The following is a 17715-nucleotide window of genomic DNA, read 5'->3' as shown; positions in this document are numbered from 1 at the left end:
ATCTCGCCCCTTGTGGGGTCATCGACCCTTATAGGGATATCGACGAACCGATCTACGAGTCTATGGACTCTACCGAAGCTTCCACTATGGAACTTTTGCCGTCACTTCTGTCGTCACCTACACCCCTGCCTGAAGGCTCTGAGGTGCCCCCTCCGACACCTGCCTCCAGCGGCTACTCCGACGCAGGGGACTCCGGGCTTGGGGACGCCGTACCCGGTAGTTTCCGGACATGAGCTGGCAGGGTAGTTCGCCACCCCGACCGTTACGGGTGGACCGACTGACATGGAATGACGTCCCCAATCAATTAATGCTGACGCACGCTTGAGATCTGCCTTGCGGCAGTATAGTTCTAACGGCGGGGAGAATGTAGTGAAATTATACCAAAGTTGAACCCAGGAGTGATACTCGCTTAAGCCACTGAGGGGCGTCTATAAGACCTGGGACATCCGCGATGCTGAGCCACTCCTGTGACATTTACTATGACATGTAGTCCTGTAGTCTTGAATGGTACGTACCCGCACATATATGCTAGACTCGCTTGCTTTGACTATTATTATCGGTCCTTTCTGTATGATACCAAGATCCTGATATCTATTGCATGATTGTATTTTTACAGGATGATGCCAGAGATCTAATTGTGATTAAACCAACCTATGGGACAAAGTTGTGGACCTGATTGATTTCCACGACAACTTCGGTCTTCTCTTTCTTTGCGTTTGTGTACATAATAATAAATCCTGTTATTTCTTACCTTTGGCTTCTTCTTTCTCATCCGATCACTTTAGAGATTTCCCCATTGAGTTCCTGTGGTGTGATTTCGGCCAACGCTTCATAATCGGGTTTAGTCCCTTGATAACGGCCCGGATTCCAGACTGCTAAACCGCTCGGCAAAATACCATCTTGTCCGGGATTCGAGCGGTACTTGTCTCCCTGTTCTGCGGAGCGATTGATAAAGGTATTCGGGCTAATACCTGGACCAATAACCCTGATCAATCCCCCCCACAAATGGGCATTACAAGTACCAGAACCGGCGGAGACGGCCAGCTTAACAGGACAAGGGGATTAACCCCCTCCTCCCCCCCCCCCCCCTTGCTAACGGGAGTGCCGTCCCGTGTGTGTGTGTGTGTGTGTGTGTGTGTGTGTGTGTGTGTGTGTGTGTGTGTGTGTGTGTGTGTGTGTGTGTGTATATATATATATCTGCAAGTCTGCAAGGCTAGCCCCCACTCTAGCAGGGAAAATGGCCTTTAAAATGCATGTTGTGTTGTTGTGTATCTGCAAGTGGGTGGAGTGGTAGCATGAGGGTAGTCCTCCACCTCCTGCTTCAGGACTGCCAGGTTTCGAGGTTTGTTGGCGTAAAGTTCACCTTTGGCGGCAACCCAAAATAAAGAAATTCAATGTTTTATAAGAGCATATATATATACTAGCGGGGTCACCCGTGGGAATCCCACGGGCATGGATGTGTGTGACATTTCGACATATTGAGTTAGATGCTGCACATTCATTTTTACAAAATGGTTACTGGCAAGTCATCAGATCCAGAAATGGTGTAATGAACACAATTTCTTTATTTCACATAATATGTGACACTCTCCTCTCCTCTCCAATCCCTCACCTCTCCAATCACTCACACTCCTCGCCTCTCCAATCGCTCCTCACTCGCCTCTCCAATCGCTCCTCACTCGCCTCTCCAATCGCTCCTCACTCGCCTCTCCAATCGCTCCTCACTCGCCTCTCCAATCGCTCCTCACTCGCCTCTCCAATCGCTCCTCACTCGCCTCTCCAATCGCTCCTCACTCGCCTCTCCAATCGCTCCTCACTCGCCTCTCCAATCGCTCCTCACTCGCCTCTCCAATCGCTCCTCACTCGCCTCTCCAATCGCTCCTCACTCGCCTCTCCAATCGCTCCTCACTCGCCTCTCCAATCGCTCCTCACTCGCCTCTCCAATCGCTCCTCACTCGCCTCTCCAATCGCTCCTCACTCGCCTCTCCAATCGCTCCTCACTCGCCTCTCCAATCGCTCCTCACTCGCCTCTCCAATCGCTCCTCACTCGCCTCTCCAATCGCTCCTCACTCGCCTCTCCAATCGCTCCTCACTCGCCTCTCCAATCGGCTTTCCCCGTCTCGTTTCTCTCGTTTTTCTCCCGTCTCGTTCTTTTTCTTTATATATATAGCTTTTTCTTTATATATATATAGCTTTTTTTTCCCCCATATCTCAATCGCGAAGAATCACTTGAAACATTATTGTATCCAGATCCGAATCTGGATCTTCACCCAAATCTAATCATTTTGTCCTCGTCACGTACCCAACCTCTCCATCAAATTTCGTTCAAATTCGCCCACAATTTTGAGATATCTTGATCACACAGACATACAAACATACAGACAGGGGTGAAACATAACCTCTGCTGTCACCAAAACAATCAAAGAAGGCACAGCCAGCACCAAGGAGGTGTCAATGCAGATGTATAGAGCATTTTTCCTAAAGGCTAAATGTTTATAAACATATTCATGTGTGTAACATCCTCAGTCTCGTTTATCAACATGGGACGTACTTGCGAGTTGTAATCCGCTTCCCATTGATAACCTTGGTGGTTGTGTTGACCGAGCGGAAAGAACCCCCTCCATGGTTTCCAACAGAAGATGATGAGGAAAAGGTGGCAAAACTGTCACTGAAGTTAAATGGGTCTAGAAAAGAAAATGGGGGAAAAAAAAAAAATTAACAAAGAAAGTACACAGCATAAATTAATTGTAAAAGGTTGTGTGCAGGTTTTGAAGAGTACTTTGTGGTAAACAACAGTTGCAGTTCGAACTCGAGAGTTAATAGAACACGTTACCCCAAGCAGTGTCTAAGTGTAGGCTATATTTCAGCTTAAATAAAATAAGGATTTCAAAGATCGTTTAAAAAAAAAAAATTCCATTAGTTTAGTGCTAATGAATCATCTTCCTACACCCCTCCATTCAACATGTCCAAGTACAGCTAAACGGAAGGGGTTTTGAAAGTGCAAAGAAGGCGACTTGTGTTCTACAGTGTTCACGTATATAATTCAATATAAATAAAATAAAGATTGTACAAATTATTTATTTCCGGAATTTACCGCCATTGACGCAGGGTCAATTACACCACCCTATCTGACACTAATATTGGCAGCATTGGTTTCCTTATATCTGAAAACATATAAAAAGACATTTCATTCATGTTTTTATCATACATACACTTGTCAGTTAAGGCATTTTATAATTTTTTTGAAAAATCTGTGAAAAAATTGCTTACCAATAGCTTTCTTCACCAATGTGTTCATGTAGGTGTCTACAAACACCTCTCAATTTATTCCTTCCCAAATCCTTGGGGAAAAGTCAAAATTCAAAATGGCGTCCAAAATGGAAAAATTGTGGATAAAGTCATAGTTTGGCCAGAAATTTAATACTTCATATGGGGAAGAAACCACAAAAATATTGTTCTAGGACAATTGTGAACTCTTGCCAAGCATATTTGTATTATTATCTTGCTTTATATCCAAGATGGTGGCCAAAATGATGTCCAAAATGGCCGCTAAAATGTGAAAATTGTGGATAAAGTCATAGATTGGCCAGAAATGTAATAATTATTATCTTGCTTCAATAATAGGTGTCTACTGAGACCTCTCAATTGATTCAGTATGGAAGGGGATGTAATAGCTGCACCTGGCCATGGCTTGAGGTATTTCATCTGTGATGATCCTGGGACTGAGATGCAGAAGCTGTCAAAAGTCACCCAAAAAGGCCACTCACAGATGTTATCATATTCTGAGTGCGTGGACGATGCGGCGCTGATCAGGAGACTAAATGAGGACTGGAAAAACGGAGATGACCCCAAGTTGAGATATCATTTGGATTGCAGAACCGAGTTATACAATCGTGTGAAAAGTATATCCACTGCAACTGCAACTGCTAATCGTAAGTTTTTAGATTATCATTCAGAAGAAGTAGCCACTTGCAGAGATTTCGATCCCAATCTGTTATAAGTTGTGATGTTGCAAATGAAGAAAAACTAACCAAAACTACCTTTCTACACAATCCATTCCCTAGGACAAGAAGAGGAGGACCGAAGGTCAGGCAGGATGAAAAGACGACGGGTATTCTCTGGGTCAAGTACTTCAAGTGCCGGCAGCTCCAAGTCCAAAACCCCATCAGTACACCTTGTCTACCGTGATGTTTGTATACTCTAACGAAGGCATCAACGTTGGAGCATTGGCCAGATACCCTGGTAAGTTGCCTGTCAGCCTGTCACAAGCAGGGTCATGCAGAAGTTAAAATGAATGTCTTGAGAATTAATATTTCTTTTTTATTTTTCTTGCTCCTTACTGTACTACTCGAAGTCGAATCATCTAATCATGAACCTAATCCTAGATATGTGACTATTTTAAAACATACCTATCTTCCAGACAGAGCCCGGAAGTTGTATCGTGCACCTGACAATCGCTACATGAACCGACTGAAAAGGAGCTTCATGGAGACAGCAGAGAGCCGAGGAGATGCCTGGGGAAATGAGGTCGCCGGTCACCTGTCTGGGATTGTAGATTTGGTAGCAGAAGAGGCACTGCATCATCTTCGGTGCAGGACCCTGTTCGAGCACCCAGTTGAAAACTCTAAGGTATTGACTATCGAATAAATGAATGACCCCTTTGGATCTCTGACGGATTTTTTAATTAGACTAGAAGTCCATGACTCCATGGATAATATTCTTGGGGCAAATTTTTTTTTTTTTTGAAGTCAATCATTTCAATTAAAAATTAAATATTATTTCCTCAGGGGGTCAATCATTTCAATTAAAAATTAAATATTATTTCCTCAGGTCGGACGGCCTCTTGACGAAGAGAAACAATTGCTGTTTGAGAACTTGTGCAAATGGATGGATGAAGAAGTGGAACACGGTGTGACAACTCTCGCAGAGATCCACATGAAGATGGTAGAGCTTGACCCAACCGAGGACAAAAGTCTGGCATACGGCCGGCGATATCTGAAAACAAAGCTTCAGCAAGAGTAAAATGAGTCTCTCTACTTCACGTCGTTAGAGAAAAGAGCGGACATTGTGTGCCTGAAAGACACGACAAATGCAATCCTTCGAGACTACCGTCAACAGGTCACCACCCCCTTGCACACTGTTGACGATGCTGAATTCAAAGAGCTCACGATTACAACTGCCATCAACCTAATCTGTGGAGACTTGACGAGAGTTCCGCTTACCCGTAAGCAATACCCTTCCGTGGACAGCATGACCAATACAGAGAGCCAGCTCGCTCTGATTCCCAACAGCCTCCAGCAGTTACTGAAGCTGATCGTAAAAACTGATGAAAAGGTGGCAGTCTGGGGCCAGAACCTGTTGAAAGCCTACCGCCCTCGGTCAGCAGTGATGCCCTCTCAACTCGGACTCACGATTCAGCTTGACCACAAGTTTGGATCTAAGTGGTTGATTGAACGTTGTCAGCACTTAGGATACTCCGAGTCGTATGCTGAGCTCCATCGCTATAAGCATTGTTACTTGAGTGTGAAACATGGACTTGGTAGCATGGATTGGGATACCGTGATCACAGACAAAGATGAAGCAGGAGCCGTGGAGATCGAGGAAGCAGAAATATCTTCTGAAGTATCACTGAAATATCACCGGACTATCTTCTGAAGTTTGTCTGCTGCAACTGTGAGGGGGAATGTAGCACACTCAGGTGCTGCTGTAAAAAGCAAGGAGTCAAGTGTATTTCTGCTTGTGGCAACTGTCATGGTAACTCTTGCCAGAACATCAACCAGCCAGATGACGAGAGGAGTGTGGGATATGCTGGGGATTAGGATGAGTAGGGTGAACTAGAGAACTGACTAACCGAGGTTTCAATTGAGATACATTTCTATTTCTATATAAAGCTATGACTTTATCCACAATTTTCACATTTTAGCGGCCATTTTGGCCATCATTTTGGCCACCATCTTGGATATAAAGCAAGATAATAATACAAATACGCTTAGCAAGAGTTCACAATTGTCCTAGAACAATATTTTTGTGGTTTCTTCCCCATATTAAGTATTAAATTTCTGGCCAAACTATGACTTTATCCACAATTTTTTCATTTTGGACGCCATTTTGAATTTTGACTTTTCCCCAAGGATTTGGGAAGGAATAAATTGAGGTGTTTGTAGACACCTACATGAACACATTGGTGAAGAAAGCTATTGGTAAGCAATTTTTTCACAGATTTTTCAAAAAAATTATAAAATGCCCTAACTGTGTGAAGATATGACAATAAGTAGATTTGTACAATCTTGGAGTTAGGGTTATGCTCAATAGTACCAGTCGGGTGCCCTCTCCTGTATCATTCCCATTATCTTGTGCACAAATAATCTCCCAAAAAAGTTTGTATATACCCATTTGCAAGGTTCCACCCTTGGCGACATGACAAAGTATTCAGCCCCTTCAGTCAGTACTTGGCCGAAACACATTTTGCAACAATGACTGAGTCTTTTTGGATCGGTCTGTACCAGCTTTGCTGGTGAAATCTTTTCCCATTCTTCACATGAAAATGGCTCTAGTTCTGCAAAGTTCGATAGGGATCGTCAATGGACTGCAATCTTAAAGTCTCACCATAAATTGTCAATTGGATTAAAGTCAGGACTAAGACTGGGACACTCAAGAACATTTATTTTCTTATTATTCAGCCACTCGAGTGTGGCTTCAGCTGTGTGCTTCAGATTATTGCCCTGCTGAAATGTGAATCTCCTGCCCAGTTTCAGATTCATGTCTGACTCAATCAGGTTTTCATCAACGATTCTCCTATACTTTGCGTCCGTCGTCCATTGTCCCTTCTTTCCTGGCAAGATTGCCAGTCTCTGCTGATGAAAATCAGCCCCATAACATGATGCTGCAACCACCATGCTTGGCTTGGCAATAGGGATGGTGTTGTTTAGGTGATATGAAGCGTTAGGCTTGCGCCAGACATACCACTTTGAATTTAGACCAAAAAGTTCGATTTTATCTCGTCTGACCACAAAACTATTCTCCTATGCACCACCCAAATAAAGATGCGTCAGAATAACATGCTGCATGCTTGGAACAACATCGCCTTTAGGGCGGGTACTCTGCTAGTATCTCCAAATGAGCTTCCAAAGCCATCTGCCAATCTGTACCAAGAATCAAGTGCTTCAGACCCTGGACTGCACAAAAACGTGCACATGGCCTTCATCCCAAATACCATGGAATATAGCTCTGCAAAATGGATTGATGCTGCTGCTGCTGCTGCTTATCCTGCTCCCCTTGAGGCTGTGGAGTTGAAGGCCCACTGTGCCACTGGAATCATGCGAGAAGAGACAGTCTCATCATCCTCTCTTCCCCCACCCTACAGTTAATTATAATGCAAGACAATGTCCATGTCCTAATGCCAGAACTGCTTTAACATACCTTGGAGAAATATATGCCAAAATTATGGAGTATCAAGTAAAACATCCAAACCTCATTTCCTAATGCACATCGCTGGAATATGAGAATGGTTTAATGCTCCTGGTGAACTTTGCATATGAGGTTGTGAGTAAGGAATATATTTGACCAAATCTTACTCACACAATGACTTCCTGTTAAGGGTTTGCTGCACGTGGACATCCGATTGGCAGTTCCTCCTTCCAGTGGATCTAAGCTTTCTTCCTTCTGTCATGTTATGTTATCTTATCTTTCTGGTGTACTACGATTCCAGACATTGTATTAAAATGGTTTCATTCAGAATAGTCCTAGATTTTGGATGTGATGGGGAGCTTTACAGCAAAGGAACATGGTGATATCACTATGGAGCCTGACATCCTGGAGTCATTTAACTGGTGAAGCATTGTGGTTCTGGGTATAGATATTTTTCCAGAAACCATAGTAAGTTGCAGTAATAATGATCAAATTAGATAGATAGGTACAGGTATCTCTCGCTTAATGAAAATACGGAGAATGAAGGTTCACTACAACAAATGGCTTCATTTCGGGCTATTCGTCGCTTAACGAAGGTCTTCCTTCGCTACAACAAAGGAGCAGCCCCTACAGCAGTGTCTGGTGATCGAGCAACATCACTAATATGGTGATACGTTCCTCCCCAACCCCTCCCCCCCCCACTGATTAACAATTCAATGGGGCGATTCACTTTTCAAAATTGCGAATAATTATCTTTTCAGAATGAAAGGGATTAAAAAATTTTTTAGGGCCGTGGGGTTTCTTCCACCACCGTCCTGTAAAGAAACTTGGACTCAAGATCGTCTTGGTAAGTGTTATAACTAACTTACTTTTATTGTGCTACTGTTTTTACTATTAGGTAAATAATAATAATATAACGTCACTTGCAACAAAAACCATCGTGATACCAATCATATGACTTCACTGGTAGAGCAGAAAATGACAGTTAGGAAACTATGTGTAATTTTTCCATAATAAATAATTGAAAACAAAATGCCACATAACGAGGGTTCGCTATATGAAGGGATATAAAGATGCTTAACCTCTTCGCTAAGCAGGAGCTACCTGTATGGGCAAAACAGATGTTGAAACATGCGCATTTCAAACTTTTAAAATTTAGCTTTTTCACATAAAACCCTACCCAAGCAGTCCGTTATTATTATAGCATCATTTGTGGTGGGGGTGGGGAGGGGACAGTTAACAGAGAGCAGCAGGGCAAAAAAAATAAGAATTGCCCGTTTCCAGTTACAGGCCACAGAAAAATAGGGTTGGTAAGGGTGGAAACATTTGTACGTTTCCAGAGATCCTCCCTCAAAGGTATTTTTTGGCATACAGCAACCACTATATCTCATTCAGATGTTGTTTACATGGGCTGAAATCCATCAAAACATTCGAGTCGGAATTCTATTGTACACCGAACCTTTCCTATGCCATCTCCAGGCATTGCAAATCGTCATTGCTGGGCACCGAAGGGGGCTCGGCAGTGACGCACGCTGAAAGGGAGTACTCAGTTTTCACTCTGGTTGTTGTCTTTCTTGTTTTTACACCGCACCTTTCCTATGCCATCTCCAGGCATTGCAAATCGCCATTGCTGGGCACCGATGGGGGCTCGGCAGTGACGCACGCTGAAAGGGAGTACTCAGTTTTCACTCTGGTTGTTCTCTTGCTTTCTTGTTTGTTTGTTTATTTGTCCGGGCGATATCTCAGCCATCCTTTGAGCTGGGAAGCTGAAATTTCGGCACAATAGTGAGCAAGTCCTTCCTCAAAAACGATATTTTTTGTTTTTTGATTAATCGAATAATTGAGGAGTTATTTAATTATTAGCGATTAATTAAGTACTTATTTAATTAATCAAATTTCCTTTCTCTTCTGACCATTAACTCAGGCACCTTTTGAGTTAGGAAGCTGATATTGGGACATGCCAATGACCAGGCGATTTGGCTGCAAAGGCTATTTTTGATTTATTAATTAAGCAATTAATCAATTAATCGATTAATTATTTAATTATTCGATTAGTGACTAAAAAATTTTTTTTTTTTTTTAGTTACAGATTCTGATGAAATGGTGGTGGTTTATGTGTTCTCTGACCAAATTGATTAATAATTTAATTTTTTTATGATTATTATTTATTTATTTTCATTATTAATCATTTATTTATTTTCTTTCTCATTTGCCCAATATCTCAGGCACCTTTTGAGCTCGGAAGCTAATATTTGGACATGACAGTGACCAAGTGATGTGGCTATCAAGGATATTTTTGATTTATTGATTAATCATTTAATCGATTAATTATTAATTGATTAATTAATTAATTATTTAATTTTTTATTAATGACTTCTTTAATTACATTTCTAAAAGATACATCTTCGGATGAAGCACGAGTGGTTTAGTTATGCTATTAGCCAATTGATTAAGAAAATATTTTGTGATAATCTTTTATTGATTTTAATTATACAATTAATCAATCAATTAGTGTACACCTCTCCCTCTCAATGCAGCCTCAATAAGCTGCACTGCGGTATTGCCGGGCGCCGGAGGTGCCCCGGCAATGCCGCGCTGTAGGATATTTAATTATTTGGCATGGGGGCGATGTACTTTGAATGTATCTGTGCTTGTCTTTACTTGTTGTACACCGCACCTTTCCTATGCCATCTCCAGGCATTGCAAATCGTCATTGCTGGGCACCGAAGGGGGCTCGGCAGTGACGCACGCTCAAAAGGAGTACTCAGTTTTCACTCTTGTTTGTTTTCTTGCTTTCTTGTTTGTTTGTCCGGGCGATATCTCAGCCATCCTTTGAGCTAGGAAGCTGAAATTTCAGCACAGTAGTGAGCAAGTCCTTTGTCAAAAACAGTATATATATATTTTTTGAATAATCAATTAATTGAGGAGTTATTTAAGTATTAGCGATTAATTAAGTACTTATTTAATTAATGAAATTTCATTTCTCTTCTGACCATGAACTAAAGCACCTTTTGAGTTAGGAAGCTGATATTTGGACATGCCAATGACTAGGTGATTTGGCTGCAAAGGCTATTTTTGATTTATTAATTAATCAATTAATCAATTAATCGATTAATTATTTAATTATTCGATTAATAACTAAAAAAAAAATTTTTTTAAGTTATAGATTCTAATGAAATGGTGGTGGTTTATGTCTTCTCTGACCGAATTGATTAATATAATTTATTTATGATTATTATTTATTTATTTTCATTATTAATCATTTATTTATTTTCTTTCTCATTTGGCCAATATCTCAGGCACCTTTTGAGCTGGGAAGCTAATATTTGGACATGACAGTGACCAAGTGATGTGGCTATCAAGGATATCTTTGATTTATTGATTAATCATTTAATCGCTTAATTATTTATTGATCAATTGATTAATTATTTATTGATTAATCAATTACTTATTTAATTTTTTATTAATGACTTATTTAATTAAATTTCTAAAAGAAACATCTTCGGATGAAGCACCAGTGGTTTAGTTATGCTATTAGCCAATTGATTAAGAAAATATTTGGTGATAATCTTTTATTGATTTTAATTACACAATTAATCAATCAATTAGTGTGCACCTCTCCCTCCCAATGCAGCCTCTATGAGCTGCACTGCGGTATTGCCGGGCGCCCTAGACGCCCCGGCAATGCCGCGCTGTAAGATATTTAATTATTTGGCATGGGGGCGGTGTACTTTGAATGTATCTGTACTTGTTTCATTTTGTTTTTTAGTTTGAAAGTGGAATTTGCAGTATATAAATCAAACTCATCTGGCCTCCTAAAAAGCAAACATCATCTTGTATTACAGAATAAAATAAAATAAATGGTCTCACTCGTTGGCAGTGGGAGTCAATAAAGTTGTGTATCGTCTTCACTTATATAAAATGTAATGTGGTTAATAGCTCGCTAATACCTGCTATCTTTTGGCGATGGCAGGATGTGTTTGTCTCTGTTTTGAGGAATCCATTAGAATGTCAAAAGCAGACGATTTTTGCTTTTTGGTAATATGTATTTTGGATATACAACTTTAAGAAACTTGATGGAAAAGGGCGAAATATCAGCAACAGAGAAACCTGGATCGATGTTGATCCATGGAAATCCAGATTGCCTTTGAAGCATGCCACGTACAAGGAAATTGTCAGGTATGACAGATGTGGGACAAAGTTTAAAATAGTAATGAGAGTGGAAATCATAGCATTTTTCCCAAGTTTTTTTTCTGAACTGAAGGCGACATCGAAACTCAATAACCCAATGGCAAACACGCCGTCAAGGCCACAATTGTGGACGTGCTGTCAGTGGCTGTAACATATACGTTGGTCTTCATAAATGCTGCTGTTTTATTAATTATTGTTGTGTTTTTTTGGATTGCGAATCGCACTGTGTGATGAAACAATCGCGTGAATAAACCAGACTTGCTTCCTGCTCAATGGCGTCTGCTTGAGTTTGTTAGATGGTGTCAGAAGTGTGTTATACATTCACGCTATCAACTGCCATCTGTCTCTCTAAACATGGCATCGCCGAACTTTGAACATCCGTGATCGACTGGATAGTCTCGATCTCCATCAGGAGAATCGGCGTTTCAGAAATCACGTCAGTTTTGCCTCGTCGGGGGCCGCTCGCAGATATAACAAAGCCTCGTCAAGCGGGATGGCTCGGGACGTGGATCAGCGAACAAGGTTGGCAAATCTACCAAACACTCGCTTGGGAGGAAGGAGACAAGAAGACCCGGAGAAAGTGCTCGAACAATTTCAGAACTATGTGCAGCCCAGGAAAAACAAGAGGGTTGCCAGACACCGACTGAAGCAAAGGTGGCAGCGGAGTGGTGAGTCTTTTGACCATTTTATAAAAGATCTGAGGCTAATTCTATTGGATTGTGATTACCAAGACACAGACGACATCCTCGTCGATTGTATCATTGATGGCAGTCATGATAAGAGGGTCCAGGAAAAACTCCTCGATAGGGGAGAGGAGCTCTCACTGGCCAAAGCCATAAAAATCAGCCAACAGCTTGAGCTCTCGCAAAAGCAAATAAGGATAGTTCTTGATGAGGAGACTTTCATCTCAGCTCTCAAATCTGGAAACGAGCAAGGTCAGCACCAGACTGAACATTCTAGGAGCAACCCTACCAAGCGGCAAGCGTGGTCAAGCACAAGGCCCCTGCAGCAGATGTGGTCAGTGCACAGTCAAGCAAGGTGTCCAGCAATGAAGACTGCTCCTACTGTAAGAAGCCTGGTGACTGGCTAGCAGTGTGTTGGAAAAGACTTCACAACCTAAAGTTCCTTGATGTAGAGACCGATCCAGAGCATGTGGATCTTCCTTAAGAACGAGTCCAGGAAGTTCTAAGGATCTTCGCTCTTCATACAAGCAGCAATATCGCCACTTGTGACAAGTGGGATCAGACAGTCGCTGTGCTGGGTTAGCAGACTCGGTTCCGGATCGACACAGGTGCTAGAAGCAACATGCTAACAGTCAGCAACTATCAGTCAGTTCAGCACCTTGCAGACGATCTGATCTACAAATGTCGCAGAAAGTTCTGAAAACGTACTCTAATGACGTTATTCATCCTGAAGGTACGGTGTGCTTCCTCTCTCTCACAAGGGCAAGATTACCAAGGCCAGTTTTTAAGTCATCGACCTTTATCAGGAGAATGCAATATCAGGTGCCACATCTGAAGCCCTAGGCCTCATTATGAAGCTCAACAAGTTGTTTATAGTTTAGCTTCCAGTTGACGAGTTTCAGCAAGCAGTGGTTTCTGAGTTTACAGAAGCTGGCAAGGCGACTGGCATGCTTCCTGGAACTTATCGGATAAAGCTTGTGGAAGTGTCACAGAGAGTAGTTCACCCTCCTCGCAGACAACCTGCAGCATTGAAGGGAAAGATAGTTGACAAGCCAAAAGAGATTGTCACCAAAGGTCGCATCACAAAGGTAGAATGTCCGACCGAGTGGGTGAGTTTCACGGTAGTATCACGCTTCCTCCTCCATGTTTGACAGTTGGTGTCACACACTGAGGAACCATCCTTTCGCCTACTCGACAGTGTACAAAAACCCTGCGTGATGAACCAAAGATTTCAAATTTTGATTCATAAGACCTTCTTCCAGTCTTCAGTAGCCCACTGGCGGTGCTTCATGGCCCAGGCAAGCATCTTTTTCTTATTTTGCCATCATAGCAATGGCCTTCTTACTGCCACTCGACCTGTCAAACCTGCAGCTCGAAGTCTTCTCTTCACAGTTGAAACTGAGACTTGCTTAATTTGATCAGTGTTAAGCTGTGCTTGAAGCTGTTGTCATGTGAGCCGCCTATCACGCAAGCTGTTGACTCAGAAATTTGTCTTCTGATTCTGTTGTGGCTTTGGGTCTGCCAGACCTCTTCCTGTCAGAGTTTCCTCCACTTTCCAAGCGCCTTTTGATGGTGTAGGAGGAAACTGGACTCACTGACACCTTGGCTTTCTTTGCAATTTCTCCAAAGGAAAGACTTACACTTTTAAGGGTTATCATGGTCTGTCTGTCTTCCTTTGTTAATTGCCTTTTTCTCGCCATTTGAAAGCAATATACTACTTCCTGCAGTGCAATATTGTCCAAATAATGCTTCAGAGGGTGTAATAACAGTCTGTTCCAATACTGCTTTTATACAGACAGGGGGTTTGTAATCAAGTAATCAGCAGAGGTTGGGACACCTGTAGGAATTGTTTGCATCAACTTAAGGCTTAATTTACTTACATTGCTGCAGAACAGCTGGAAGTTGTTAACCCATTACTTGTTCCCTGAAGGCCTTTTTTTTTTGCAATATAACTGTGCAATTGACATTATTTTCCCATTTTTGCTAACCTAAACTTTTTCTTTTTTTTTTTTACCTCAAGCAGTTTACTGCTTACCTTTGTACCATTTCAGGTTATTCAATGGACTTGAATTGCTTAAATTTCAATAAAAACTGGAAAAATTGAGGTGTTCTAAAACTTTTGACCGGTAGTGTAGACCCCAGGGACTTGAACAAGGGCATAAAGCGTGAGCACTACCTGATGAGAACTATTCAGGAAGGTTTGGCTTAAATCCCTGGAGCTAAGGTTTTTTCGGTGCTTGATGCCCGCAGCGGATGTATGCAAATCTGTCTTGACGAGTCATCCTCTTTATTGACCACTTTCAATACACCGCTGGGGAAATACCGCGGGTTGCGTCTACCCTATTGTTTGAAGTGCTCTCCTGAGATATTCCAGTGAATTATGGACCAGATGCTGGAAGGAATCGAATGGGCAACAGCAGTGATTGATGACATCAGTCGCATTTTATGACATCAGACGCCATGACCATGTCTTGAAGCAAGTTATGCAACGGGCTTTAAATTATAACCTGCAGCTAATCTTTAGGAATCCCTGGTGTTGGGCTAGCGGCTAGGGTGCCGGCTTAGGATCCTAGAATCCTGGGTTCGAATCCCGGTCGATCGCTGAATTAACGCCAGGGGGGTTGACTCAGCCTGTCATCCTTCCGAGGTCGGCTAATTGAGTACCAGTTCACTGGTAATTCCCTGTTTGTCGTTAAAGGCGGCAAAAAGGGTTGGCGTCAGGAAGGGCATCCGGCCGTAAAACATTGCTTCAAAAAGGGGACCAAAAAACAACAACAACCACGGTTCCCGAAAAAGGCCAACCCCCGCTTTGCGGGGAAAAATGGCCTCTAAAGGTGGTTATTTTTTATGTTTTTAGCTAATCTTTAGGAAGTGCCAGATCCGGAAATCTTCAGTCCCTTACGTAGGCCCCCTGCTCACAGCGGAAGGAGTGCAGCCAGATCCGCTCAAGACGGAAGCAGTTGAGAAAATGCCACGTTCAGACAAACAAACAAGGTGTCAAGTTCTTCCTTGGGTTTGTACAGTATTTAGGGGGGGGGGGGGGCGTTTATCCCCAACCTAAGCGACATGAGCAAACCTCTCCGCGATCTCTGCAAAACCGATGTGGAGTTCACCTGGCAGTTCGCTCAGGAGCGATCATTTGAAAAACTGAAGCACGAGTGTATTTCTGTCCCGGTCCTCCAGTACTACGATGCAAGTCAGCCAGAATGCCGTGAGTGTCTGTTTGCTCCAGAACGGCAACCCCATAACATTCACATCACGTAGCCTAACAGATACCGAGTGTCGCTACGCCATTATTGAGAAAGAAATGCTCTCAATCATCCATGCAACAGAGGCATTTCACGACTACATATTTGGGAAATTGGCAGTAGTATCCAATGACCATAAGCCTCTCGAGGAAATCTTCAAGAAACCTCTCCCATCTTCTCCCATGCGCTCACAATGCATGTTGCTCAAGCTTCAGCGGTATGATTTGGAGGTTATGTATTGCCGTGATTCTGAGCTCGTGCTTCCATACACATTGTCCCGTGCACCTCTACCAGACACTGGCTCGGAAGATTACAAGGAACTTAAGTCCGTCAACATGTTCCAGTTTCTCGCAATCACGAGTGAGAAATACCTCAAATCCAAAGAAGCTACTCTTGAGAGAATTTAGCCTTATCTGCAGTGTAATTCGGAGTGGATGGCCTGACTCCTGAAAGGAAGTTCCTGGACTGATCCGTCCTTACTTCAATTCCAGAACGCAGTTGGCAATCTCAGATGGTATTGTCTACAAAGGCATGCGTCTTGTCATCCCACCAAGCCTCAGGCGCAAAATACTTAAGCTGGTTCACGAATTGCACTTGGGAATGTCCAAGTGCAAACAGCGTGCTCGTGAAGTCATGTACTTGCCCTCAATTAACTCGGCCATCGAAGAAATGGTCCAGAATTGTTGGAAGTGTGCGGAGTATCAAAGAACTCAACAACGGGAGCCCCTCTTACCAACTTATATACCTGATCTTCCATTTATTGAAGTTGGGAGTGACATTTTCGATTTTGAAGCAAAGCAGTACTTGCTCATTGCTCGATGTCGATTGCTCGATGTCGAAACAGTCGATTATTAGTCCAAGTTTGTGGAGGTGCACTGCCTCAATGACGTTACGACTCGCTCAGTGATCGAAGCTCTCAAGCAGCAGTTTTGTCGTCATGGCATTCCAGAGAAGCTGCAAAGCGACTCTGGAAGTCAGTACATGTCAGAGGAATTTTCTCAGTTTTGTAAAGAATACGGCATTACACATAATATTGTGTCCCCCAAATTCCAGAGTGTCAATGGAGAGGCAGAAAGAGCGATTCAGACAGTTAAAAAGCTCTGGAAGAAATCAACTGAAAAGCAATTAGCTCTGCTAGACTATCGTACCACCCCACTTGAAGGAATAAACTTGTCCCCAGCTCAGCTCCTAATGGAGAGATGCCCCAGAAACACAATGCCCTGTAACTGTGCCCTTATCAAGCCTGCTCAGTATGACCATCACATTGTGAAATCTCACTTCGATGCACAGGAGAAACAAAAGCACTCTCACAACAAGCCATCTATGTCAGGTCTGCCACTACTTCAACCAGGAGATGGTGTTCGGATGTTACGAAACCCAGATGCCAGGCATTGGATCCAAGATGTAGTCGAGGCACATCACAGCAGCCCCCATTCATATGTGGTGAGGACAGCAAAAAACATGTATCGGCATAATTGGAGTCATCTCTGTGGTGTACCCCCATCAGCCAACGTTGACCCTACGGAAAGTCAGCCACTCTCTTGTTCTTATGTTTTCACGGATGTGAATGATGTCCCTACTCCTGTTCCTCAACGGGATACCCCAGTGGATAATTTCTGTGAGTCGCCAAGTCCCAGTGTGCAAGCATCGGAATCCTGGAGTTTTCCAACAGAGTCTTCACCTCAAGCCACCGCATCACCCAGAAACGCCAAGTACACCACCAGGAGCAGCAGGGCCATTAACCCTCCCAGACATCTGGATCTTTAAGAACAACTATTTAGAAAAAAAAAAAAAAAAAAAAAAAAAGAATCAAGTTTTCCATTTGATTTGAGTTTGATGTGTGTTAATTCATGAGCAGTTCAACTATGAAGACAAGTTTGCTTTGCTTGTTTCTTTGTAAGAAAGGGAGATGTAATATATGCGTTGGTCTTCGTCAATGCTGCCGTTTTATTATTATTATTTTTTTTTTTTTTTTGGGGGGGTTGCAGATTGCACTGTGTGATGACGCAATCGTGTGAATAAACCAGACTTGCTTCCTGCTCAATGGCGTCTGCTTGAGTTTGTTACAGTGGCAAAGGGAGGTAAGTGACCAAAAATTAAAAAGTGCAGACCCTGCGAGCCTGTCAGTTCAGCAGAACTGTCAGTCTTTTTTTAAATATGCAACCATTCGAAATGTATTTATACTG

The 17715-nt window shown here is 42.6% G+C and overlaps 1 protein-coding gene across 19 annotated transcripts in view; it reads right to left on the bottom strand.

The window, feature by feature from the left end:
• Window positions 1-17715, bottom strand: part of LOC137431350 (dnaJ homolog subfamily B member 6) — a 132232-nt gene that overhangs the window by 89408 nt on the left and 25109 nt on the right. For all 19 annotated transcript variants that reach the window (XR_013624104.1, XR_013624103.1, XR_013624106.1 and 16 more), the window contains exon 7: window positions 2552-2684. Coding sequence is in view for 14 of the 19 variants with exons in the window: in XM_078781923.1 (XP_078638049.1) it covers window positions 2552-2684 (133 nt within the window). In the remaining 5 variants the exon portion in view is untranslated. The remainder of the gene's footprint in view (window positions 1-2551; window positions 2685-17715) is intronic.

The sequence above is a fragment of the Myxine glutinosa genome, chromosome 7, assembly GCF_964187855.1.
Source record: "Myxine glutinosa chromosome 7, kmMyxGlut1.1, whole genome shotgun sequence".
Lineage (NCBI taxonomy): Eukaryota > Metazoa > Chordata > Myxini > Myxiniformes > Myxinidae > Myxine > Myxine glutinosa.
The sequence above is the reverse complement of the archived record's forward strand: the minus strand, read 5'-3'. Positions and strand labels throughout refer to the sequence as shown.